The sequence below is a fragment of the Ursus arctos genome, unplaced genomic scaffold (genome assembly GCF_023065955.2).
Source record: "Ursus arctos isolate Adak ecotype North America unplaced genomic scaffold, UrsArc2.0 scaffold_9, whole genome shotgun sequence".
NCBI lineage: Eukaryota > Metazoa > Chordata > Mammalia > Carnivora > Ursidae > Ursus > Ursus arctos.
The window spans coordinates 17105983-17132282 of NW_026623111.1; the positions used below are offsets into that span (position 1 = coordinate 17105983).

Consider the following 26300-nt stretch of genomic DNA (forward strand, 5'->3'; position numbering starts at 1 on the left):
AACACTAACTTTGCAAATCTGGGCACAGTGCTTAACCTCACTATGCCCCAGTTTCTCTACCTGTAAACTGGGGGTAATGATAATAGCACTAGACCTCATAAAGTAGCTACAATGACCAAAGAAGGTAATGCATGTAGGAGAATGCCTAGAACATAAGTACTTAATGAAAATTAGCCAGCAGCATCATATCATCCTAAGTATCATAAGATATATTATTCCAAGGACACCATCACTGTCATAAGATACACTGTTTTGTTGGGGGGGGGGGGGAAGCACAGTTGAAACAATGTTTGCAGCATGCAGCCCTCATGCAAAAATGGAAGATGACAGGACTAGATATTCTGTTTCAGTATACATGAAAATCCCTTCAACAACAGGCAGGAAACTTCTATTAGTGACAGGTTACCTACTTTGTACAGATAATGACCGTGATGGGAGAGAGGGGAGGAGGTCAAATTTTCACTATATGCTAATGTGTAGAAATAATTAAGACATTTGATCCCTGTGAATGTAGTACCTACATAAGAATTATATTAAAACAATGTTGCTAGCATTCATGTTTAATTATAGCCTAGGTGAAGCTGAAGTTTGCTTTCATTCAGCAAGTTTTATACAAACAAAATTTCAAAGCTGCACTAGAGGGATGTCATAACAAATGAGAGCTCTCTAGTTTCCTGTATTTCTGTGTGAACACAGTAACAAAAGGGGAAATCACGGTACAGGGGCTATTTTATCTTTCCTACTATCACCGACTGAGTATCAAGTAATACAAATAGTCTGACCCTACACGTTACCTCCTTACTACTCAGGTTTCTTTTATCTCCTACTGACCCCAGCTTCCAGAAATCTTTCTGCCTCAGTTCCTACTACTTCTGACCATTTATTTCAAACAAACCCAATTTGCGCTTAAGTTTTTTCTCTGGCTCCCATGGTGACCTGGGATATACATAACTGGTTACAGCAGGACATGTACTGAACCAAACCATGGTATCTATTCCGGATTTACAAACAAATATATTCTATCTCGTTGTTTTAATACAAAGTTCTTTAAAACCCGATCAGGAAAAGGTTTTTATCTGCCAGAATAGGAATCTAGATTTGCTACAGAAAGCCATGTACTAAGACAATTTTCAAGAAAAATAGGATTTTATCAATTATTCAAAATAGTGTCAGGTAAGGAAAAAAGATGCTGATTTCCAATACTTAGAAGATACCTTTTTTATCTCAGACATAGGTTTATTCAAGAGTAGGCGTAATTTCATTAGCTCCGCATTCATGTTTAATTAGCAATTCTAAAAATTCCAGATACTAACTTTGTTGTAATTTTAACAGTTTCAGATACATTTCACTTTGCTACCTCTAGGTGGCACAGTTACATTTTAAAAGAGCAAAGGATATTCTTTGAAAATAGAAAAATATCTCAGTACTGTATTTTAGCTTTAAAGAATTGTGTATTACATTTTTTAAAAGATTAAAAGCATGAAAGATAAAATAGCTTATTCTTTCTAGAAAAGGATTATGCCAATTTAAATAGTTTAGAAGAACATCTAGGAAGTTCAAAAATAGACGCTTTTAACTAGTATTAAATAAAAATAAAAGTTTCACATGTGCAGTATCATGTCATTAACAATGAAGCTTATAAAATGCCTTTTGTCTGTGTCTTGTTTCATTTATTGTGCCCATTTTCTCTAGTTATTAATATAAAGTTCAGACACTGCTGTATCTCTATTATTTCTCCTCCAGTACTTCCTAATTTTGGGTTATTTTATAATCAAAACCTGAACGATAAAACACTTTTAAAAGTGAAAGAAAATGCTTCCTACTTTATTGCTTCATGCTTGAATGTGAAAGGTCACTACAAAATAATAAAATGTGAACTTAGAGAAACCAGACTCAAATGTAACAGATATCAAACACCTTCTATTTGGGAGAAGCCTAAACTTATCAACAAGAACTATACACAAGAAAAGGATAAATGACTTAAACAAGTAGTCTGCCTGGTGTGGTCTCCACCCACTGTCAGCCGACCTAAAAAACAGACATATTCATGGAGGTCACTGAAAGACAATCCTCCCGCCCTGCTAACAGTCTGTTCCCTCCTCTGCCTGTCGGACCAGATGCTGGGTATGGTATATACTTAACTGAGGTGCAAAGAGAAAACCAAAAAAGGAGTTCAGGAAAATCTATTCTACTTCAGGCTTGCTTCAAAATCACTTCTAGTGGTAAATATACTTTTTGGGTTTTGTTTTTGGTTTTTTTTTTAAGATTATTTATTTATGAGAAAGAGAGAAAGTGTACAAGTGAACTCAAGCAGGCAGAGGGGCAGAGGGAGAGAGAGAATCCCAAACAAGACTCTCCGCTGAGCCCGGAGCCAGACCGGGAGCTCGATCCCACAACCCTGAGATCATGATCTGAGCTGAACTCAAGAGTCAGACGCTTCACCAACTGAGCCACCCAGGAGCCCCATGCTTTTGTTTTGTTAAGAAAAGAAGAACTTATAAAAAGTAAGATATATCATGTTTCAAGATTATTTAGTGCTTTGATAAAATAACATCTAGATAACAGATTCAGAGCTAGAGGCAGGAACAGAAACATAAGCGTCCTCGCTCCCAGGCTGGCCTCATGCCATTTCTCAAAACCGTCTTTCAGGTTCCTAAGTAATTCCTTCCCCTGTTCTCCAAATGCAGGTCTACGTACTCCATATATATACTGTCATATAAAATATCAACTAGTATGTCTAATTTCACACCTACCAGCTCAGGAATCAGACACACTTAAGTCACCCATACATTCATATACACATTTATATACATCTACACATTTTAGTTTCCCTGAGACTAAAGAAACTACCACAGACTAACAGGTATGAATAGGTAAATAACAGAAAACAACATTAGCTCAATTAGCATTAACAGTGAAAAGACATGACCTGGGGCATACTGTCACTTACCGTGACTAAATTGAAATTGCCATAATTACTCTAAATTCAAGAGTCTAAAACTTATGCTGTATAGTGCGAGAAAAAGGCTAGATGGCAAAGAAGGAAAATCTCTCATTATTCACTGTGTATCTTTGGGCAAATGAGTCATTCTTTTCTGGTTAAGAGTTGAACTGTGTGGACCCAAAATGTCTTCAAATTTCAGAAAGTCAAAGTTTAGTGGAACTGATTGACTTATAAAGTTTACTGAAAATCTCTATAACCAAGTTCAATCCCATACATTGCACTTGGTCGTCACTTAATTTCCCTTTAAATTCGGAATTACCCCAAATATCACCTCTTAAAAAAAGGTAACAATTTATATTAAAAGTTCAAAAAAAGAATCTTCACCGGAGCTTAACTACGCTTAGGGAAAAAATGAGGAAATTCAGTGTTTATGCATAAAGTTAACAACTGCCATACCATTAAAACTGCATAGTTACTAAGGGAGTAGCACTGAATGGTGGTGATATTTTCATCCGAGGAGAGTATATGGCACCCATCTGACTTCCAGCCTCCTTGTCCGTTCAGCAAATCGAAATCCCACTGGGCGGCCACGGCATCTGCTCCATGCGCGATTCGACGCAGCGTCACATTAACAGGGATGTGGTGGGTATCCACGTTCACACCATCTGGAGAAAATGGGAAATGAAAATATTTCTGAAACAAACTTCAGAAACAATTAAACGTCGACTTACACACTAATGGGTACTCTGCGGTATCTTTTTTCACTAGGGACTCATTAAAATGAGAAGGGACAAAAATAAGCATTTTTGAGGTACGGGCTCTCATAAAGTCCCACTGTCCAGTCACTACGGGAGACCAGAAACCACGTAACAAACCTATTTTGGTGAGAATCACGGGGGTAACCACCGAACGCCGTTTTCCATCGTCAGCCAAATTTGTTGAATTCCCGGTGGCTGGGAAAAGCTTTCCGTTGCGGAAGGCGAGGAGCTGAAGCTTATAGAGAGAGTCATCAGTGGGTCTGACTTCCCTTTTTTGCTTTGGTGAGAAAAGGGAAGGAGGAAACTGAATAGAAGCCTCGACGATAGTATTCTGAATATACATAAAAAACAAAATCAGAGAAAGGTTGCCATATTAGCGTGCAGGAACCAGAAAGAATAGTTCAGATGGTCACGAGTGTTTTCTAACTGTATGCTACTGAACAGCTTTCTAAGTGGATGTATACGAAATTTAATAGAACAATTTATGAGGGACGTGAAATATCTGAACTCCACACCAAAGCACAGAAGAAGCATAAAATAAAGAGAAATGCAAACTCTATTTCAAAGAGTTAAAGTCATAAACAAGGAATTATTTCAGACAATAAAGTGAATTTTCCCATGGTAACAAATACTGCTGACGTCAAAAGCATTAAACAGATCAGGGATCTCGGTGATCACTCTTTCTATCAATTGTGCAACGACCAATTATAGAATAAGCACTTATGCAGCTTACTGCCAATGTGAGTTTAATTAATTTGGACTTATGGAACTCTAAGGGGTTTTAGGATGGATTCAAACTGTCAACAAAAAGAAATTCTACAGACTTAATAGAAACTTAGAGTCAAGCAAACTCTGATTTTAGCAGAAGTGCCCCTGAGACTAAGAAACATGTTAGAAATCAAGTTAGAAAAACATAGTAACAAACAGAACAGCTGGAAATGCTGGCTGATCACTGAATGTTTGACATACTTCTTTATTAGGGATTGTTAAACTATACCTTATTCAGCAGTCGATAAAAAATAAATCTGTATACCAAGGAGGCAAATAATTAACCACTTAAAAAAATTCCCTGTTTTAAGAATTGATCACAAAGTTTTTCTCTTGACATCAATCTCTCTCCCATCCAATGTCCACATTGCCAACAGAATTTCCTCCTAAGAAACACATTTGATCTTATATTCATTTAAAGAACACCCCAGTTCTCCAACGTTTAGAGAATACTGCCCCCTCAATCCTAAGTACATCATATGATTTGGCTAAAATCTACATCTCAACTTCTTCTCTAACATTCCCTATACCACCACCTGTAACCTGGCCACCCTGAATGTATCAAGCCTTGAGATTTCCTACATTTTTTATGCCACTTGTGAGCGCTGCACACGCCAGGACCCCTTGCTGAAATGCTCTACTGTTCTTTTGTCTGGCAAACTCTTGAACGGGGTAGATCTGATTTCTAGCAAGATAATTCTGCAGGCAATGTTAAAGATGGATCAGAGTAAGAGCGGGGGACAGCCAGGAGAAAGACATCCTTAACGTGGGGCTTTTTTGGATGATTAATTACATGACTCCTCAGTACACTGCTTTTCCAGTGAGCTGCTCCCTCGTCTGGCCTCAAGTGGTATTCTGCACACATCTGTAGCGCAACTAATACGTGCAATATCACAGTGCAACTCGCTGTCTGCCCCTTGAACTACAGTGGCAGGATTTTTGAGTGCAGATCATCTCACTTATTTTTCCGGACCCCCTATGTTAATAATTGTTCCTGGCACATGTATTTGATAAAAGTAACCCACTGTTTGTTAAACTAATGAAAGTCTGTATGGCATGATCATATTTTTAAAAAGGTTCTATTTAAGCAAGTGATTAACTTTAAAATGAGTTTTTAACAGCTGTGCTTAGAACAATGCTGGAACACACTGGACATACACAAATATCTGCTGAATAAAGTATTTTGATAGTTTGAGTATTGGAAGTTTGAATACTTCTTTTAAATTGGAGATGCCAAGAAGATAGTTGGTAGAAATATTTTGCCTAAGAAACATTCACAAAAAGGTTTCTACTATTCTCACTTAGAAACATAATTAATAACCTGATGGAGACACAAAGTCTGTTATAAATTCATCCAGTAAATTTCTATTCTGTATATAAATTTATCTGAAGTGTGAAATGAGGTATGCAAAAAAGGAAAAACATCAACAGATCAACTCGGTCAAAATCCTGATAAAGCGTTACATACTAGACATTTATTAAAACTTAAGAACTATGAGATTCAATAAAATAACTTTATCGTGAACACAAAATGACTCAAAAGCAAAGCACAACTCTCTGGGAAAGTGTTACGGGTTATCAAATTAATTTTAAAAAGAAGACATACTGGCATTTTCTAAAAGAGCTGGAAGAGGAAATGACATCTATGATTTCTAGAAGTCAGAAAATATTTTCTACCAAAGTTTAAACTTGTAAAACCATCCAAACAACAACAAATTATAAAAAGTCAGAGGAGTATGAACAGATCACCGAGAGATGAAAGCTACATACTTTGGCTTCTAAAATACCCTCTGAAGTCCAATATGGAATATGCCTCAATAATAATTACAGGGGCTCTGGGATGGACAGAGGATGGCTAGGAGCGCTGGAAAAACTGAATCAATGATGAATGATGTCTGGATTTTTATAGTAAGAATATAATATTTGTATATTTCATTTCTTTAAAAGAAGTGATTGTTTATTATGGAAAAGTTGTGAATCTCATGAACCAAATCACCGAGGAACACCCATTTGTTACATTTATCATGATTTTACCTTTTGCCACTTGACCTCTAGGCAAGGAACCAGTCTGTCATTTTATTTAACCATCTATTCATTCTAAAATGTAATAATCACTGCAATGGAAACAGACGTGGCAATTACAGCTAATGAATCAGAAAAAGGCACTCTTAAAACCCTTTGGGAAATATATGTTTTTGGGGTCTCATGTTCATTATTGCAGGTCATATGCCACCCCTAGGAAAGGAACATAAGATCTGAAACAAGAAACCAGGATGTGGGTCCCAGCCTCAGCACTTCGTGGCCCCTAACATGGCACAATTTTGCTTACGCTCTCTGGGTCTCCTCTGTCACAGGCATGGAATGATCATTCTAACAAATGGCTGTGAGGACCACAGGGGATCATGACCGTGACAAGCACAAGAGACTACATAACCGTGGGTGGTACTTTTATGACTATTACTGCCTCAGTGTGACGGGTGGTTATCTGGAGGCTGGGGAGACAGAAAATGCCTTCAAATAACGGACTTACCAACAATCACCTAGAACCTCAACATATTTTGACTTCCACACTTCACTTTAAGTCTTAATTTCAATACTAAAAATCGACAAGGTATGAACACACATGAAATGGATGTTACCATAGAGCTTTTATTATTTTATTTGCAAAATTCATGTATATTTCCCTACTTACAATGACATTAAACCAGGAAGAAAATACACATCATAAAGGATATTAATTCAAATACTTCCACTAGATTTTAACACCTTTCCTTCTGAAGCAATGTGAACTTCTGCTACTGTGGAATTAATAAATTAAAATTTCCTGAAATCCTAATTTTGCTCACTTCTATAGAATTCTAACAGTAAAACTGGAACGAGTCAAAGAGGCACCTGCCTTAAAACAGTAAAATACTAAAACAAATAATAAAAATACTAATGTAATCATGTTGTCTTAACTTGATTTTAAACAGATAGATACAATACGTCCTAATTTTCTTGTGTATAATTAGTTATTAAGTGCATACCCCTTTTTGATTATCTCACTGCTAAAAATTAACAGGGATTACGTTTGCCTTCAGAATCAAGTTTTTAACTAACTTTCCTTGCTAATTAAAGCTTTGGCTGTTAAATTTTATCCAGCAGTATTTATTGGATGTTTCGTTGTTCTGTGCTAGGCACTCTGGAGATACACGATGAGTAAGCCATGGTCCCTGCCTCAAACATTCATAATCTAACAAGGGAGAGACAACAACAATAAAACAATACTGAGAACATCTATTAAGTGCTTTTTCTGTGCTGGACACTATTATGAATGTCTACACATTTGTCTCATTTAATCATCTCAATAACCCTTTGAGCTATGTACTATTTCATGATGCCTATGTAACCAATGAGGAACTGAGATTCAGAGAGGTTAAGGTATTTTCCCAAGTTTGCACAGCCGTTAAGTGGGGGAGAAGAAGAGACCACATTCTCTGTCACCATATCCCATGGCTTCTCACTATAACTCAACCTACCATGATACCTTCTAATCAGCTATCCATAATAGCTTCTAATTATTCTGGAGGATGAACAAGGCACTATGAAACTAACAAGCAGTGATGAATTCTCAGGAAGAGAAGGAAGGTACTATTTGAATGGAGTCTTAGAAACACAGCAGCAAGGCTTTTACCAGGCAGGGGTGTGGGACCGAGGGCAGGAGAAGAGGCAAAAAGGAGGGAGGGGGCATGAAGACATAAATGACTGGTCTGGAAAGTTAAAGAACTTTAGTTGGGCTAAAACCCTAGGGGTTGAGAATGAGGGAAATAGGGAATGCATAGAGAAACACTGATTTTTACATTACAGTCAAGAAAACATTAAAGAACCAGTCTTTTAGGCTATATTACAGCTGAACTCAAAACACCAGCGAGTTCTAAAAGCTCTTAGTTATGTATCTAAAACAGGTACTGTCTGGTGATGCTAGCATAGTCTGTTATGGTACTAACGGGGGAAGGAAGCACTCGGTGAAGACAACAGCAGAAATTCGGTGCTGTAAGAGTCAGCTGACAGCTACTTCAGTCTCGCCGTGGCCCCCCGACTGAGGCCAGGCACTGGAACTCACTGCTGACTCAAGCCCTAGCTCTGCCCTCAAGCGATCCTCGGTCTGGTGAAGGAGCCACAAAACCCATTTGGCTACTGTGTATCACGTGCAATGACAAAGAGAGGAGAAGAGTATTACAGGCAAAGTATGCAAGAGAAATAAAGGAGATGAGGGTAGGAGAGGACGGACAGGGTCGTATTCAGTCACAGTTTCTTGAAGGTGACATTTCTGCACACAGCCAAATTGCCCGGGAAAGGGAAGAGGAGGAGCTGGGAATTCTAGAAGAATTAACATGAGACTGGCCGACGGTTGGAAGAGAAGCCAAAGGATGTCTGCTGTTACTGGACCGAAGAAAGAGGGCAGGAAGAGTTGTGTGGCAGGAGTGCAGATAAATGCCAAATGAGAAGGCTACCCACGGCCAGCCTCCAGACAGACACAGAGTATCTATCAGGGAATGAGCAAGGTCAATTTCCATGCTGGGTAGATCCAGGATAATGCTAACAATAGGAACCACCTGAAATGATGCAGATACGGACAACCTACACGGCTTCTGCAAATGGGAAGGCTCCTGGAGGCCCTCAGTTGCTAAAGGGTGGACGGACTGGTGCTCCTCGGAGGACCAGCTGGGGAGGCACTCAGGAACTGGCACAGCAGCTAATTTTGCTAGAGGGTAAGGAAGTATTTCAGTATCTTACTGACTATCCTGGTTGCATTGGTACATGCTGGTCGAACACCAGGTAGGCCTAGGTAGACCAATCTGTATGAGAAGGATGGATTTTAAGGAAGAGCCTAGAGACCCAAAGACTAAATGGGAAGTCACAATGGTTCGGGTAATACAGAATTCCAAACCAGACTGTGATGGTACAAAGACAGAAGGGCAGAGATCGAAGAAATACATAGGGAGCAATTCAAGTGAGGCTCCTATTGCTAACAGAACTGCCTTTTTAGAGGTTTAACTTCATATGTTAGCATATTCTCCCATTCAAGGGTAATATCATCAATTAGGAGGTGTTAGCGATATCTACTTAGTATATGCAAGGCATTAAAAAGAAAAAAACACATGCAAAGAGAGTAAAAATTGCCCTAATATAATAAAGTTAAAAATGTAAAGTAAGTTTTCTATTAAAGTGTTAAAGCATTTTGCTCTGTTGATGTTATAATTTTTAACTAATTTTATGTCATGAAGGATATATTCCATTCTCACTTGGTTTAATCATGTCCATCAATGAAGCATGAATAATAGTGTAATGTGTCCTTGGTTTCTGGCCACAGATGATCTTAAAAGGATAGACTAGTATGAAATTGACAAATCTGAGTGTGTTCATTTAAAGCTCTCTACTCTGGCAGGTAGAAACTCTCCTTACCCAGAAGGGTAGCTTGTGAAATTGATGAAATGTAGGGTTTCATCATTTGTAATCCCTTTCTACCAACTATGATCATCTAAGATAGAAGGGTTCATCAATTTTAAGTGCTCCTCAAAGACACATGCCTCTCTCTCTTGGGCTGGTGTGCGATGCTGTTTCTCTGCCTTCTGTGGTATGTTCTTACTGGCGAACAACACAATAAGGAAAACAGCAGGTTTGCAGGAGTATGGCTGGGTGCGTTAAGTACCCTCCCAGAGCGAAGAGTCACAAATAAATCTTGCCAATTTTCCTCTGAGTATGTTATATCAAGTAAATATATTATCAATAGACATTCCGACCTAGCTGAGACTGTCTTGGGGTGGGGGGGTGGACTATTTCTAAATTTGGCAAACCAGCTCTCCTTATGGAGGTCACCCACAGCAAAGTATAACAAAATAATGTTAATTTTCATTCATTCATTCATCATGTGGATCCATCCATCCATCCATCCATCCATCCATTCAATATTTACTGAGTGCCCACATCCATCCAGCCAACCAGCCAGCCATTCAATATTTACTGAGTCCCCACAAAGTACTAGGACACCTAACACCTGTTTGATCAATTAGCATGAAGCCTTTAAAGTGAATGCAATACTGGTTGTGATATAATTCAGGGACAACCCACAAACAAAGAACGTACTATGTAATTAAAATCCACAGAGAACATAGTTACACATGGCCACACAAAGCTAAATGAGAAAATGTAGGTTCCATTAGGGTGTCGGAATTGTACCTTCAATGTAGTTTAATGAAACACATCTATACCCCAAATGTTAAAACTCAATAAAAATGCTTTTCATTTTGCTTGCTGCAATAAAACACACATTTTCTGAAGACAGATCACATGTTTGCACTTCTTTGCCAAAAATCTTGATCCACAGCTTGCCTGATTAAATGCCCGATCTCAAGGCTGGCTTTTCCATTAGGTCCAGTGGGCACAGAGCCAAGAGCACACAATACTTTGAGGAGGTCTACGAAAATGTTTTCATGTCTTTAAAATCAGGAGCATAAAAATGAACTTTCAGGTCAAAGAAAATGTTCTAATATGTATTAATATATTCATCTTTTTACCACTTGCAATCATAAAATGTGATTTTGATATTTTTGTGTGGAGAATGGGGTCCAAAGGGCAAAAGTGTGTAGGCCCATGAAAATCATAGCATGTCCCTTCCTCGTCTGAATTTCTTTTCAAACAACAGCCAAATAATACCAATACCCACCCCACCGCCAAATAGCTTCTGATAAGGTTATTTTGCAAAGCAAACCATTTTGAGTATTCTAATCTGACAGTACTAACAGTAAAGGGTCTTAAATGCTTCTAGAATATAACATACCTTTAGTGCCAGACTTGAAAACGTATTTGAGACATTGCACTTAAAGCTCAGCTGCTTGTCCAGGTTTCCATCCGGGTCCCGCCTCCCATACTCGGAAAGTCCTGTCCGGTCAGCGGCCGCCACCTTCTGGAACACGGTGCACGTCATCCCAGCGAAGCCCGCGGCCTTGATGACATAAGCTTCCAGAGCAATATTGGGTGAATACTTCAAAAGTCAAACAGGAGTTATGAAAGATTTACAGCATGAGGGAAAAGCACTTTCCAAGAGTTTTCAAACACAAAACACTGTACATAAGCTAGAGGCAAAAGCTCACCTCCTAATTTAACAAAGACACTGTGCAGGTAACTGGCACATAAAAAAGATGCTGAAAACAAAAGGATATTCTAAACTAGACACATACCAAGTGAGGAGACAAGGCGTAAAGTATGGAGGATCTGAGATAAGTGAGAAATCTATTAAAAATCATTTAAAGAGCACTCTGTAGGAAACTATAAGCTAAAAATGAAAGTGTCTTACAAAAAAAAAAAAAACGAACTAGAGAAATCAGGGGACTCCCTTAATAATAATACAAGAGGAGTACTAGGGTTTGAGAAATACAGTGGTTTTTCTTTTTAGATTTTATTTATTTATTTGACAGAGACAAAGAGAGTAGGGGAAGCAGCAGCCAGAGGAAAAGGGAGAAGCAGGCTCCCCACTTAGCAAGGAGCCCAATGTGGGGCTTGATCTCACGACCCTGGGATCATGACCTAAACTGAAGGCAGACACTTAACCGACTGAACCACCCAGGCACCCCTGAGAAATACACTTTTAACAGTCGCCTCGTTCTGGGGCACTTGGCTGGCTCAGCTGGCAAAGCACGCGACTCTTGATCTTGGGGTCATGAGTTGGAGTCACGTTGAGTGTGGAGATTACTTAGATAAAAATTTAAAAAGTAAAATTAAAAAACAAAAAACAAAAAAAATAAAACTCTCCTTGTTCCAACACTTCATGTCACATTCACTCTTTTCTGTTAAGGGGAGATCGAGTTCACTCTTTGCAGGCAGACAGTATCTCCGTCCTTTCTTTAAGGATGACTAAGTGAAGCTTACTGTATAGGCAAGGCACCATTCTAAGTAACTATATAGACAGTGTCCTCTTTTTCAAATTTTTTAAGCATAAAATTTCTGTGTAAGGTGTGTAAAATCTATTAGGAAGATAAGATACAAATTAAAAAATATAAAAGGCCACAAAGAATCTGCCAAGCACCATACGCATGGTAGAAAAGAACTGGTGGTTCCCCCAAATATTCAAGATTAACAAGTCTTAGCCTTAGCTTCTGTCGCACGGATGACACACTGTGAAAAATCTTACTAACTTCAATTGTATTTGTTAACAAATGACATTCCATTCTTTCGCTGAGCAGAGATACACAGAATTATGACAAATATGTCAAAAGAAAGAAAACTGCAGTTTTCAGGTACCCTGGAAGCTGTATCCTATTATAGATGCATAATTTTTACACTTTGAAGTGGAGTGTAGACACCTACAATGCACTTTTATCATATCCTTGAGTTCTCTGAAGAACCCATGAGGGTCAGAGAAAGGAAGAAGTTCTTGGAGCTGAGTAGTTAGGCAAAAGCATGGGGTTTAAAATGGATCTAAATGACCAGGTAGGACCAAATGTGGCCATAAAAATGGCAAGCTGGTTTCAAGTAAGGTCACTACCTGAGAGAGAAAACCCTGAACTACATTGTTAGGACAGCAGTCACGGTAGCCCTCCTCCATTCCATTTACTACTCAAGGAGGTAATCCTAAACTTCATTGAGCAAAAGGAACAATAAAACACGGTATCATCAAAAAGATCCCAACGATCTTTGGGAAAACAGTAATCTTTAATTGTATAAAATCACAGGAGGAAGTCTAGAATATTCTATGAACTCACTGAAATAATTAGGAAATGAAAACCATGGACCAGATCAGAGTGAGTCATAAGGGAATGACACATTATTTACATTTCACCACATTTTTAGAAAAAGTCAGTAGGACACCAGCTCAATTTAGCACAAATAAAATTTAATACTATTTAACTGAGTGATTATTAAATATAAAAACCCGTCATTCCAAGAGCGAGACCGACTGGAAATGCCAAGAGTTCACAGGGGTTGGAGGGCCTCCCAGTTCTCTTTTGAAATTGGAACCTGGGCAAGCAATCAGACACTCTCTCAAAGCATCCCTCAGGGCCAGAACAGAACACTCGCTGGGCTGGACGGTAGGTCGATGACAGACAGTAAGCAAACCTACCGTGTGCTGATTTGGTTTTAGATTAAATGGTGAGAACCATTCAAATGGCAAATTAAGAAAGTATTTTCCAGGTACCAAAAAAATAGATTATTCAAAAGCAAAATGAGCTTTTAAACTGTTAAGACAACAGAAAATTCTGCAATAATCGGCAGTAATGGAAAATACCCTCCCTACCATGAAGAAAAAAAAAAATCTATGCTTCTTAAGTTCAAGTTGACTTTCAACGAATTTTTTTCTTGGAATTTTAGAACAATGTTACACTTACTGTTGAATAAACATGAGCTCCGTTTGCTAATCGGTAGGTCGCGATGCGCTGCAGACACTGAACAATTCTACTGCAGGCCCTCGCTTCTCTCTGTGCCAGCCACAGGACACGCTCATCAGCCAACATGATATTACTTGCAATGTCAACCATCACATCGCCTAGCTAGCAGGTGTGCAGGAGGGAAAAGACAGACTCTTAAAACCAATGCAGGATGTTTTACACATTATCAAAATCACAATGAGACACCCAGATTGGCCTTCAGGCTCCATGTTCACGTGAAAATCCAACGGCCACTTTATTTTTTCTCACTGAAACGTTTTCAGATAGGCATAGCACATTCGGTTAGGACCATTTGGTAACATTTAGCTCCCAACAGTAAATAATCACCAACTCATTGGCGAAGGATGGCAGGTGGTAACCCATTTGACAAGCGGGAAAAAAAAGCAATTAAATTAATCAAGGAGAAGGGAAAGACGGCCCATGGTTCCCAGACTAAAGAGATCTCAACTCTTTGTCTGGGAAAACATTTATAAACACCCCTTTCTGTGTAAGTGGTTTTTTGTTTTTTTTTTAAGATTTTATTTATTTGACAGAGAAAGACAGCCAGCGAGAGAGGGAACACAAGCAGGGGGAGTGGGAGAGGAAGAAGCAGGCTCCTAGCAGAGGAGCCTGATGTGGGGCTCGATCCCAGAACACCGGGATCACGCCCTGAGCCGAAGGCAGACGCTTAACGACTGCACCACCCAGGCGCCCCTCTGTGTAAGTGTTAACTCAGTATGACTATTAAGAAATACACATGGCCACCTCTTTTAGTATCCTGTCAGGTCCAAAACTCTAGGTGTGTCCAGCTACTATGAGCTCCCCCCATGGGCTGGGACACTGGATGGTTCTTCGCACATACGGTTTCCACTACCTCGAATGAACTTCTTCCATTCCTCCCAGCTTGATGAATGCTTTCAGATCCAGGGCCACGAAATAAACGGATCCTAAGAGGGGCTCACTTTTCCAGCACTTGTTTTATTTACTGAATTCCTTTTATTAAGTTCAGTTCCTCACTCACAGATGTAAACATCTGTCAGACAATGCCAGCAAAGTGTCCATTAACTCTTGTTGACACTGACTTGTATGTCCCATGTCAGAGAAATGCAAGGAACAGTCCAGGCTAACGAGACACACTGGTGTCAGGGGGTTTGGTATCGAGCATAATGTTCATGAGAGGGAGATCGATGGCAGAAAGAACTACAAAAGCATTCCAGAGGCAGGATCAGAGGATTTACAAGCTGCCTGGTCCTCTAATCAAGAAGCAAATACCAAAGGTGTTAAGCCCCAAAGGCAAGCAAGAAAGCCAAGGCCCTTTCAGCAGATGTCTTTTGATCATCCCAGAAGATCCCAGATGAGTTTTTCAACCCTGTTCTGCATCCAATACTCTTCCCAAGATGTATAATATGAGGCTGAGGTGGAACTAGAAAATGTTGGGTCCATCCCACCCATGGTTCACTTCACAAAAGAGACAAGAAATCCACCAGATCGCAACACTGGAACGCAGTGGGATGGGGCAACTGGGTGAGGACAGGGCTGAAGAACACAACTTCAAATCCTGACCGCGCTGGCTGAGCTGGACACTTCAGCTCTTGTGCCTTCCTTTATTTGTAAAAAGGGGGGTAATAAAAATCCTATCTTTTCTGAATGTTGTGAAGATTAAGTTCCTATAATAAATACTAGTTTCCTCATTATTTTATTGCTCCTTTTTTTTTTTTAACATTTCAATTCCAGCCCAGTCCTTTCTTTGAAGATAGTTCTAGAAGGAGTGTTAACAGGGGTGGTGCATTTATATCCAAAAATAGGTAAGAACTCATATAACTCAACAGCAGAAAAACCAATCTGATTTAACAGTCAGGTAGAGGATCTGAAAGGACATTTTTCCAAGGAAGACACACAGGAGACCAACAGGTACATGAAACGGTGCCCAACATGGCTAAGCATCAGGGAAATGCTAATTAAAACCACAGTGAGAGGTCACCTCACACCTGTGAAAATGGCTATCGAGAAGGTAAGAGGTAACAAGAGCTGACGAGGACGTGGAGACAGGGGAGCCCTGTGCACTGCTGGTGGGAATGTAAATTGGTGCAGCCACTTACTTATGGAAAACAGTACAGAGGTTTCTCAAAGGATTAAAAACAGAACTACCATACGTTCCAGCAATTCCACTTCCAAGTATTTATCCAAGGAAAATGAAAACACTAATTTGAAAAGACATAAGCACCTCATGTTCATACCAGCATTATTTATAATAGCCAAGATATGGAAACAACCTAAGTGTCTATCAATGGATGACTGGATAAAAAAGATGTGATGTGTGCGCACGGCTGCCCGCACACGCACACACACTGGAATATTACACAGCCATAAGAGAGGACATCCTGCTGTTTGGACAACGTGGTTGGAACTTAACGTGAGGTATTATGCTAAGTGAAATAAGTCAGACAGAGAAACACAAATACCATAGAATCTCACTTACACGTGGAATCTTGAGAAAACAACAAAAAACCAAAATGAAACAAAAAACCACCAAGAGAACAGACTGGTGTTTCCCAAAGGTGGGAGTGGGCAAAACAGGTGAAGGGAATCAAAAGGTACAAATTTCCAGTTATAAATAAGTCATGGGGATGTAAAGTACAGCATGGTGACTACAGTTAATAATCCTGTATTACATATTTGAATGATACTGTATTGCATATTTGAAAGTTGCTAAGAGAGATCTTTCTCATGACAAGAAAAAAATGTTGTAACTCTACGGTGATGGATGTTAACTAGACTTATTTTGGTGATCGTTTCACAATACACACGGACACTGAATCATTATGTTGTACACCTAAAACTAATATAATGTTATCTGTCAATTACACCTCAGTAAAAAACAAAAAATTAAATTGAATTTAAAGAGAGGGGTGCCTTTTTAAAGTCTGTGTTCATATATAAATAGGACCAATGCATCCAGCAAAACTGCCTTTCTCTACTCTCTAAAGTGCTGCCACTTCATTCAATTAAAAACAGTTTACTGACTTCTTAATGCCCCTAACATAGTATATCACAATTCTTTCCTTACTTTATTTCCAAAGTAAACATCTCGAGGACAGAGACAACACAATGTCTCACTTATATTTATACCCTTACTCAGTAGTAAAACTCCTACTGTAGAAGCCAATAGCTACACAGTTCCATTAACTCACTGACTATTTATTGAGGACCAAGGTAAGCCAGACACTGTCCAGAGCAATGGAGATACAACAGTAAGAGAAACATACAAGATCTATCTGGGGGCTTATAATCTTTGAGGAAAATACAAAACAAGCCAGTAAACGCATTTTTTATAAGTGACTACGGGTTATGATAACTACACTGAACAAACGTACCAGAGTGATATCTGATGAAGAGTAATGGGATTTAATCCAAACACCCTATTTTAATAGACTCAGACATTCTCAAAGGGCATTTCCCTCAAACCCGAGACATTAACAAGATCAACTGAGAATTAGAAAGGCCGATATATAATCAACCTCAATGCAGTCCAGAGCCTATTCATTTTATACAACTCATGGATTATTAGCATCCTAGGATATATTCTACATATCCCTAAGAAACAGGAATGGGGGTGAATTTCATTCTAACAGAAGCCCTCTGGGGCACCTGGGTGGCTCAGTCGATGAAGTGTCTGCCTTCAGCTCAGGTCATGATCCCGGGGTCCTGGGATCAAGCCCCGCATCAGGCTCCCTGCTCAGCAGGGAGTCTGCTTCTCCCTCTTCCCTTCTCGAACCCTGCTCATGCTCTCTCTCTCTAATAAATAAAATCTTACAAAAAGAAAAAAAAGAAGAAGAAACCCTTATTTCTGGAGTTATAAAGAAAGGCAGTCATTCCCCAAATGGCAGGTGCTGAATATGTCCTTCAGCCCATTTACTCAACAATTGGAAAAAGAACTGCCAACTCTTAACAGGAATTTAGAGTAGCTGGAATAACTTGGCTAAGTGTCTATTATTACCTATTGCTATTTCAAATTGTTATGCAAAAATAAATAGGTAAAAGAGATGCTGTGGTTAAAATATGCTCTACAGCTACCAAAGAAATTCCCATTGGCTGCATACACCGAAAAGATAATATATAAGAATATCCGGACTCTAAGGCACTGGAGAAATAAATATATAAGGTGTTTATAAATTAGCGCAATTACAATTCCACTTGTCTCATGTTTTTTTTTTTTGAAGTTTTAAACGTATGGACATTATAAAGATCCAACATGAGACCTGACAAATACATCATTTCTACTGCAAAACTGTAATTATTACCTGATCACAGAGCTATGGCTGAGGCCCACTAGGTAATGCCAGTCTTGCACTTTCACATGTGTTAATAACTGTAAAGAAAAGAATTCTCTCTACGAGGGTACACAACTAGCCAAGAGTGATTGCTTTTGCTGAGAACAAGCTATCTTTCTCATTATTTCATTCCAAATGGCTAAGAACTTAGGAAAGGGATTTGTTGCCAAAATATGCCCTGGAGCAGGTAATCATAAAATGCTGTATGCTTCTGGAGCTTGTTTACAAAAGCAGCTCTGCATCTGTCCCAGGGGCAAAAAAGGACACAAAAAGGATAACAGCGCATGAAAAATTACATTGGATTAAAAAAGTATTCCTACGATCTGACACACACAGATAGTTTGGCAACCGCAAGGAGCATCAGAAAGCATTGTGTTTCTCCTTGACCTCATTTCCCAAAGGCCGCTCCAGCCACAAAAGGGTCAGAAGGAATCATGCACCTGTTCTTCCACTTGTCACACTAAATGGTTGAGGTTCAAATAAAAACACGTGCAAAGCACTTTTATCAAAGATAAAAGGGTAAAGAAATGGAAATGTCCCATGAGCAACAAGGAAAGTGTGAGTGTCATTTGCTATAAGAATATTTCATGTTCCTCAATATGCATGTTTGGAAAATTCTGATCAAAATGAGATCCACATCATCTGTAAATTTCATGAACTTTCTGATATGTCAGCATGAAACACACAAGGTAATACGTAAACTAAACTTGGTATTTAATTTTGATGGAGGAGTAGAGTATAACCCCAAAGACAGAATATTTTTGTGCCTTAGAGTTAAATACTCCTGGGTTAAGACTTCAACTCTGTCACCTGCCAGTGAAATGCCCATGAGTCAATCATTGAGTCTCTCCAAGCCTCAGTTTGTTTGCTCATTTGTGAAATGAGTCCAAGAATCCTAAAAGAATTGCTTGGAAGGCTGCATTCCACAGTAAAGTAAGAAAACAAAACTAAAGACAAATATCCTCCTGAGGCAATTCATGCCATTTTCGAGAAAAGCCAAGGTATCTAGGCTCCTCCCCAGTTTGCATTTTCGAGCACAAAGCAGCAGGGGGTAGCCCCCCAACCCACCCCCATTAAATCTAATAACCAGAAAAGCAAGAATTAGACTTGTGTGGGACTGGGCAGTTGTTTGAGGACAGGTAAGGTGGTGACGGGTTGTACAGGAACGACATGCAGTCCAAACTTGACTAGATAATAGTAATAATAATAATAATAATAATAATAATAATAATAATAATAGCTGCAGCTGGTATTATTATTAAGTTCAGGCAATCCTCATGATTTTCTCCTAGATACAAATTACATATAATACTGAGATCATACCTATCTCAAAATGTTATTGCCCTGCTTGCTTTTAATGAAGGACTTGCCCCACTGTGAAGCCAAGTTCTAAAAGTGTATTTATGTCCCTCTTCACTAGCTTCAATGTCCTGAGTGCCTCGGGATCCCACCGTAGGCTTCTCGGCTCGCTTAGTTAAGCAGTCAATATTCAGTGAGAGTCTCACTGTGATAATCACCAGGGCCTGTGGCAAAGATTAAAGACCTGATTTTATTGTGGTCTAGGAGCAAAGCTGTTAATGAGGAGAAGGACGATGAGGACCATGGGGGATCCAGGCAAACAGGTGAGGGGTGGGGGGGAGTGAGGTTGAGAATAATGCTGTGTGGAATAAATGTCACATTTATGGCCCATTTCCTCCCAAAAAGGATTTAAAGTAGCTTAGCAAAATAAAAAGGATTATTCTTTTTAATTAAGAAAACAAAGAGTGGGAAATACAGACTTATAAGAAACAAGAGACACAGGTAAAAATATGCATCAGTGCAGAGCTTCTAGGACTCAGGGAAAATGGTGAAGACGATAACGCAATTATCGACAGAAAGGAGAATATTTTGGGGCACCTCGGTGGCTTACTTGGTTAAGGGGTACCCACTCTTGGTTTCAGCTCAGGTCATGATCTCAGAGTCGTGGGATCGAGCCCCACATCGGGCTCTGCACTTAGCCAGGAGTCTGCTTGAGATTCTCTCTTGCTCTCTCTCTGTCTCAAATAAATAGATAAACCTAAAAGGAAGGAAGGGAGGAAGGAAAACATCTCCTCCAGGTCAACAAAGCCACTTTCGTGATAAATTCTTGGGACATATGAGGAACACTACTCCAGAGAGGCAGAATTTGGGGGGCGGTCCCCTGCACCCTCAGCCAGACCCTCACAATGAATGGAAGAGCTTAACTCCAGAGAGTCCTTCAATTCTCCTGAGGGAAGCAGATTTTGTTTTTTCTGATTAAAGACACCTATGTGCATCTCCCTTTCTGGGAGCACGGAGAACTAGGTACTCAGGATGATTCTTCTGCTACACGTGAAAAATGCTAAGTGAAAAGAAGTGAGAGGAAAAACTGCACCACTGACCAGTCAGAACATAAAGACTGCTCCAGAGGCCAAGAGCAAAACAGCAATAGGAATCCAAGGAGTCCTGAGGTTGAACTCTGACAGCCATGACCTGTGATCTGCCTTCCAGGCAGGGCCCGGGGCCCCACCAACGCAGCTCTACAAGGAGGTTACTGCATTGAGCTGACAACAAAAAGGGGATACCTCCAGGGTCAGTGCGAACCAGCAAGCAAACATGCCAAGGTCAAGACAGTTTCACAAGGTAGGAGGTGAAAAATCTCTTCCCTGACAATTTGTAAACACAGCTGATCTTCACATAGGACTAAGGTCAGACATCACATTATTTCTGAGGTCTGAAAAACCTCAAGCTGAGAACTAATTTCAAAGCGAACCCCTTACCTTGTATTGCCCCCCAGACACTAGACAGAAGCAAACAAACATCACATTTAATAAGGATACATTCGATTATTCCCATTAAGACTTCTTATCAACATTAATCAATATTGTTCTAGAGGGTCTCACTAATGTATAACCAGAAAAAAGAAAAATAAGAAAAAAAAAAGGATACAATTTAAATAGGAACAAATATACCAAGTGTTATTTACTGGTGACATCTGTCTAGAAAATCCCATATAACCAACTGCAAAATTATGTGAATCAAAGTGCACATTTTTAAAAACCATAATCAAGGAAAATTGAACAAGGACTGGATATTTGATGATATTAAGGAATCAGAGCTCATTTGAGTGACATAATAACAGTATCATGGTTCTATTTTAAAGCTTCTGATATTTCAGGAAAATCATGGATGAAATAAGACATCTGGAATTTGCTATCAAATGTTCCTGCACTGAAAAAGGAAAACAAGAAAGAAAGAAGAAAGAAAGAAAAAGAGAAAGGAAAAAAATAGAGAGAGAGAAGAGAGTGGAGGGAATGGGGACAAAGGAAGTGGACAGATAAAACAAGATTTCAAGCCTGGTGAAAGGTAAGACGTAGATATTAATGATAATACTCTTTTTCCTACCTTTCTGGAATTTTCCAATAAAAAAAGTTTCTGGGGCACCTGAGTGATTCACTTGGTTAAATATCTGTCTGCCTTCAGCTCAGATCATGATCTCAGGGTCCTGGGATCAAGTCTTGCATCAGGCTTCCTGCCCAGCGGGGAGTCTGCTTCTCCCCCTCCCTCTGTGCTTTCTTTCCCTCTCTGGCTCTCTTTCAAATAAAATCTTTTTTTAAAAACAGTTTCTGAAAAGTATTTAGGAAGTTAAGCCCAAAGAATACTTTTTTTAAGAAGCAGGTCAGGGATTGAAAGCAAAGTTACTACGGTGGTTCTCGAAGCCGGTGCAAAATCATGCACCCAGTATCACCTCAGTCTAAATGCAAATTCTCAGACCTCTCCGCAGACACACTGAATCAGAAACTCAGGATGCGGGGATGTACTGTATGGTGACTAACATAATATAATAAAAAAAATTAAAAAAAAAAAAACAAAACAAAGAAACTCAGGATGCGGGCCCACCAATCCGTTTAACAAACATTCCAGGGGATTCGGATACACACTCAAGCTTTAGAAACCGTGTTCTAGAAAGGATAACAAAGCCAGGTGTGCGGGATCTCAGACCAGCTTAACAATACAGAAAAGTCTGACAAAATCAAGGGGAAAAAAAAAAAATTAGCGCTACTGAAAAACAAAAGAAAACATAACTGTTAATACAGAAGTGATTATGTTTTAAGATAAGTACGTGAAGAAGTTTACATTTTGAAAACTCTACATAAAAATGTGCCAAGTGAACTTTGTGGTCAACTCGCACTAAGGCTCAGGCCTCACTCAGAGATTTACAAACTACAGCAAGAGGGTGCATAACCAAGTCTGCTCTTTAGATCTATTCTCATCTTCTCAAACGCATATATATTGTTTTGCTAAGAGAGATCACCATGGTAAATATGGAGCAGACACTGAAATTGCCTGACAGACAACCTTCAGCAGTTTTTAAAAGACCCCACTAAATAACACCAATCACAGGGTAAAAAGCAGTTGCCTCACAACATTGTGCGTATGAATTACTCATAGCAGAGTCACTTTTTGGACATATTGCAAAAAATCAATTTAATTACTTGTCCAACTAAGCCGTACGCATTTTAGGATACCCTGGAATGATTTCATGGTAATTAACATAAAATGAAGCCCTTAAACCCCATGATTTCTTTTTACTATTCTAATAAATGGTGAAAGCGATGGCCTATTACTTTAACTTTCCCAAGAATCTGATAGGATGTCTGTCACTGCACCACGTGATAACATTACATTTGTACTTCAATTATGCAATCTTGAATATTTTCCCTCTGTTTCTCCTATTAATGCTTAATACTTTGCCATCATTTGTTTCCAAAGTTAATTCAAACTTTACCTCCTATGTCACCATGCAAGGGACAGCAACCTCCTCCACACTACATTTTTAGTTAGATAATTAAAGCACTCCAGCAATTTTTTTTTAAAGGACCTCCTTCTTAGCTTCTGAGATGAGAATGTTAAGAAGGGCAAATATCATTCTCGTTTTAAAAATAAAGGGCCCAATGTGAATAACTCATGAAACGAGCTCTACCTCCAGTCCTCAACAAGATGCTTCTACCTGAGCGCACACCAAAATAGCGGCCCACTGCCCGCACACAGTAGTAAACACGGTGAGATGTACACTTGTGGGCACCACCCTGCTCTTCACTAGCTGGGAGATGCACAAAGCTGCAAAGCTACCTCACGTCCAAACAGCGCAGCGTGGGAATACATTGGCATTATAGGATGGCAAACTATTTTTCCACGTCCACATTCCAGATGATATTCCAATTATTCGAGTGACTCAAACCATCCCACTTCCACGCATAACGTCTAATCATGTGGCAGCTAACCTGTGATTATACTGCATAATGGACAGCAGCACTACCACAGAGCCGGAATCCAGGCGGCTTCTCCCACCGCTGGGAAAATCTGCCACCGGAAGCAGGCTGTGGCCCAGAGAGACAGCCAAGCACCAAGACCGTTCTTGAGAAAACTGCGGTCTGAAGTTCAGATAGCAACTGAATGTTATCTCATTATCAAGTGGTCCCGTTGACCTGGGTCCCATGTAAAGACATGTAACTATTTTCCGTCCTTTAGTAACTACATCCTATTAAAGAAAGCACCTAGGGTACTGGGGCTATAGCTCCAAGTCCCCAAACTTATCACCAAAATGCAAGCTATTAATAGTCCACCAAAAAAAAAAATTCCTTGGTTTAAATGATTTAGAAAAACAAGGCATAGTATTTACCTGTGAACATTACTAACGAATCTGAGATGTCCTACATAAAGAAATATATTAGACTTTGTTCACTCCAGTGTTTCCCCCACAGCTGTATGCTGAGTTCTTCCAGAATATCACGACAGGGCAACACTATCAGAAAGTAAGCATGATACAGCAGAAAGCCTCTGGATTACACACACAGGACTCTTGAGCTCCGTGTTCAGTCCTGCTCTAACCTTGCTATATAGACACTCAGACAAATCATTTATTTGTGTTTGGGCTTCTGTTCATGGCTTGATCTAGATTTGGTCTATCTCTAAAATCCATTTTTGCTTAAGTGACTCTATCACATAAGAAACAGTTATCTATCAAATTCTCAGGTAGCTTGAAACTTACAGTTTAAGAATACATTAATCTGCATCAAAAATCTGACTCAAAACATTATTTTCTGCTCATTCATTCTTAAAATGGTGGTTGTCAATGTTTTCACCTAAAGGATATCATAGTTTTAAGAACATGGTCCTGTTAAAATATATTCATTTTCAAAGTCACTAAATTTTCCTAATTTGCATATTACAATCATTTGGAATTTCAAAAAGTTCCTAAAAAGTGGTTTCATTTTCCAGGACATTACAAAAGAAATGAAGCCATTCAATATAAGGTCTGGGTGACTAAAGCTCACATTAGGGATGGCTGTCCTGCCAAGGCACAGGAGCTAACCCACAGCCCCATTTACTCCTGAACAAGGTCTCCAACCCCAACCGTATCTAGTAAGTCTGACAGAGAATTCAGAAAAACACAAAGCCCATCCCAGAGCCTCACCTGGAGCAGAGAACCAAGCCAGCAGTTCTCAGCCAGGGGCACAAGCCCCCATGCCCATCCTCAGAGCTCTAACAAGTTCCCTTGCCCACAAATAGATGGTAATAGCAGGTCCTACCTGCCCAAGGACACTACCTGTAGACACACCCAGAAACCCAAACAGAGGTGACTGGTGAAAAAACAAACCTGTGAAGGCTAGGAGAGGAGCCCCATTACTCAAATGCACAGATACCAACATAAGGAATCAAGGATCATGGAAAGTCACATAATTGTGACACCACCAAAGGAAACTAATAAAGTTCCAATAACTAACTCTAAAATAATGGAGAATCCATGACCTGTCAGACAAAGAATGTAGAATAATCCTGTTAAGGAAGTTTAGTAAGCTACAAGAAAACAGAGATAACTACACAAAACTGGAGAAACAATGCATGAACAAAACAATAAGTCTGACAAGGAAACAGCAGCCATTCAAAAACAAACAGAAATCTTGGAGTTGAAAAATATAATAACTGAAGAATTTAACAGAGTTTCAAAAGTAGACTCGACCATGCAGAAAAAAGAATCAACAACTAGAGAGGATAGGACATTAGATGTTAGAGTCAGAAGAGCAAAAAGGAAATGAAACAGAATGAAAAAAGTCTACAGGGGTTATGGGACACAATGGGACAACAAAACAAAACTAAGCAAAATATTCACACTATGGGAATTCCAAAAGGAGAAAAGAAAGAGAAAAGAACAGAAAATATATTTAAAGCAAAAATAGCTGAAAACTCTCCAAACCTGAGAAGAGAAATGGACACCCAGATCCATGAGGCCCAAAAGACCCTAAAAAGGTTGACCCTGAATAGGACTACGCTGAGAAACATTACAATTAAAAAGTCAAAGACAAATAATTTAAGAGCAGTAAGAGAAAAGAGGCAAGTTACATACAAGGGAGACCCCATAAGATTCTTGGTAGATTTCTCAAAAGAAACATTTCAATCAAGGAGAGAAGAGGATGACATGTTCAAAATACTGACAAAAAATAACTGTCAACCAGGAATTCTACAACCAGAAAACGTGTCCTTCAGAAACAAAGAAGGACCTTCCCAAACCAACAAAAGCTGAGTGAGTTCATTACCACCAGATCTGCCTTACAAGAAATGCTAATGGATGTTCTTGGAGTAGAAGTAAAAGAGCACTAACATCGTAAAAACATAAAAAGGTAATGCAAATCTCACTGGTAATGGTAAATATATAGGCATATTATCTTCTGCAATATGACAACAGTGGTGTATAATTCACTTAAAACTCTAGTTTAAAAGTTAAGAGTGTACTTAAAACAACCGTAATGACAATAATCTGTTACAATTTACATGGTACTTTTTTTTACATTTTTTTTATGTAAACTCTATGCCACACACAGGGCTCCAACCCATAATCCAAGATCAAAAGTCACATGCTCTACAGACTGGGCCAGCCAGGCGCGCCCACATGTTTTTTACATTGTATAAATAATAACAGCAGTAACCTAAAACGTGACGAAGAGGAGAAGGAAAAGTGTAAAGTTTACAAACTCTACTAAAATTGTTATCAGTTTAAAATACGTGTTGTAAGTTTTAAGATATTTTATGTAAGCCA

At 39.2% G+C, this 26300-nt stretch overlaps 1 protein-coding gene across 2 annotated transcripts in view; it reads right to left on the reverse strand.

The window, feature by feature from the left end:
* ADGRA3 (adhesion G protein-coupled receptor A3) overlaps positions 1-26300 on the reverse strand; it is a 123672-nt gene that overhangs the window by 21358 nt on the left and 76014 nt on the right. The window contains exons 11-14 of one of the 2 annotated variants that reach the window (XM_026514509.3): positions 13836-13997; positions 11291-11494; positions 3820-4033; positions 3401-3609 (exon numbers count right to left, since the gene is read on the reverse strand). In XM_026514509.3, coding sequence (XP_026370294.2) covers positions 3401-3609; positions 3820-4033; positions 11291-11494; positions 13836-13997 — 789 coding nt within the window. The remainder of the gene's footprint in view (positions 1-3400; positions 3610-3819; positions 4034-11290; positions 11495-13835; positions 13998-26300) is intronic. The other variant, XM_057309566.1, reaches the window with a different exon arrangement.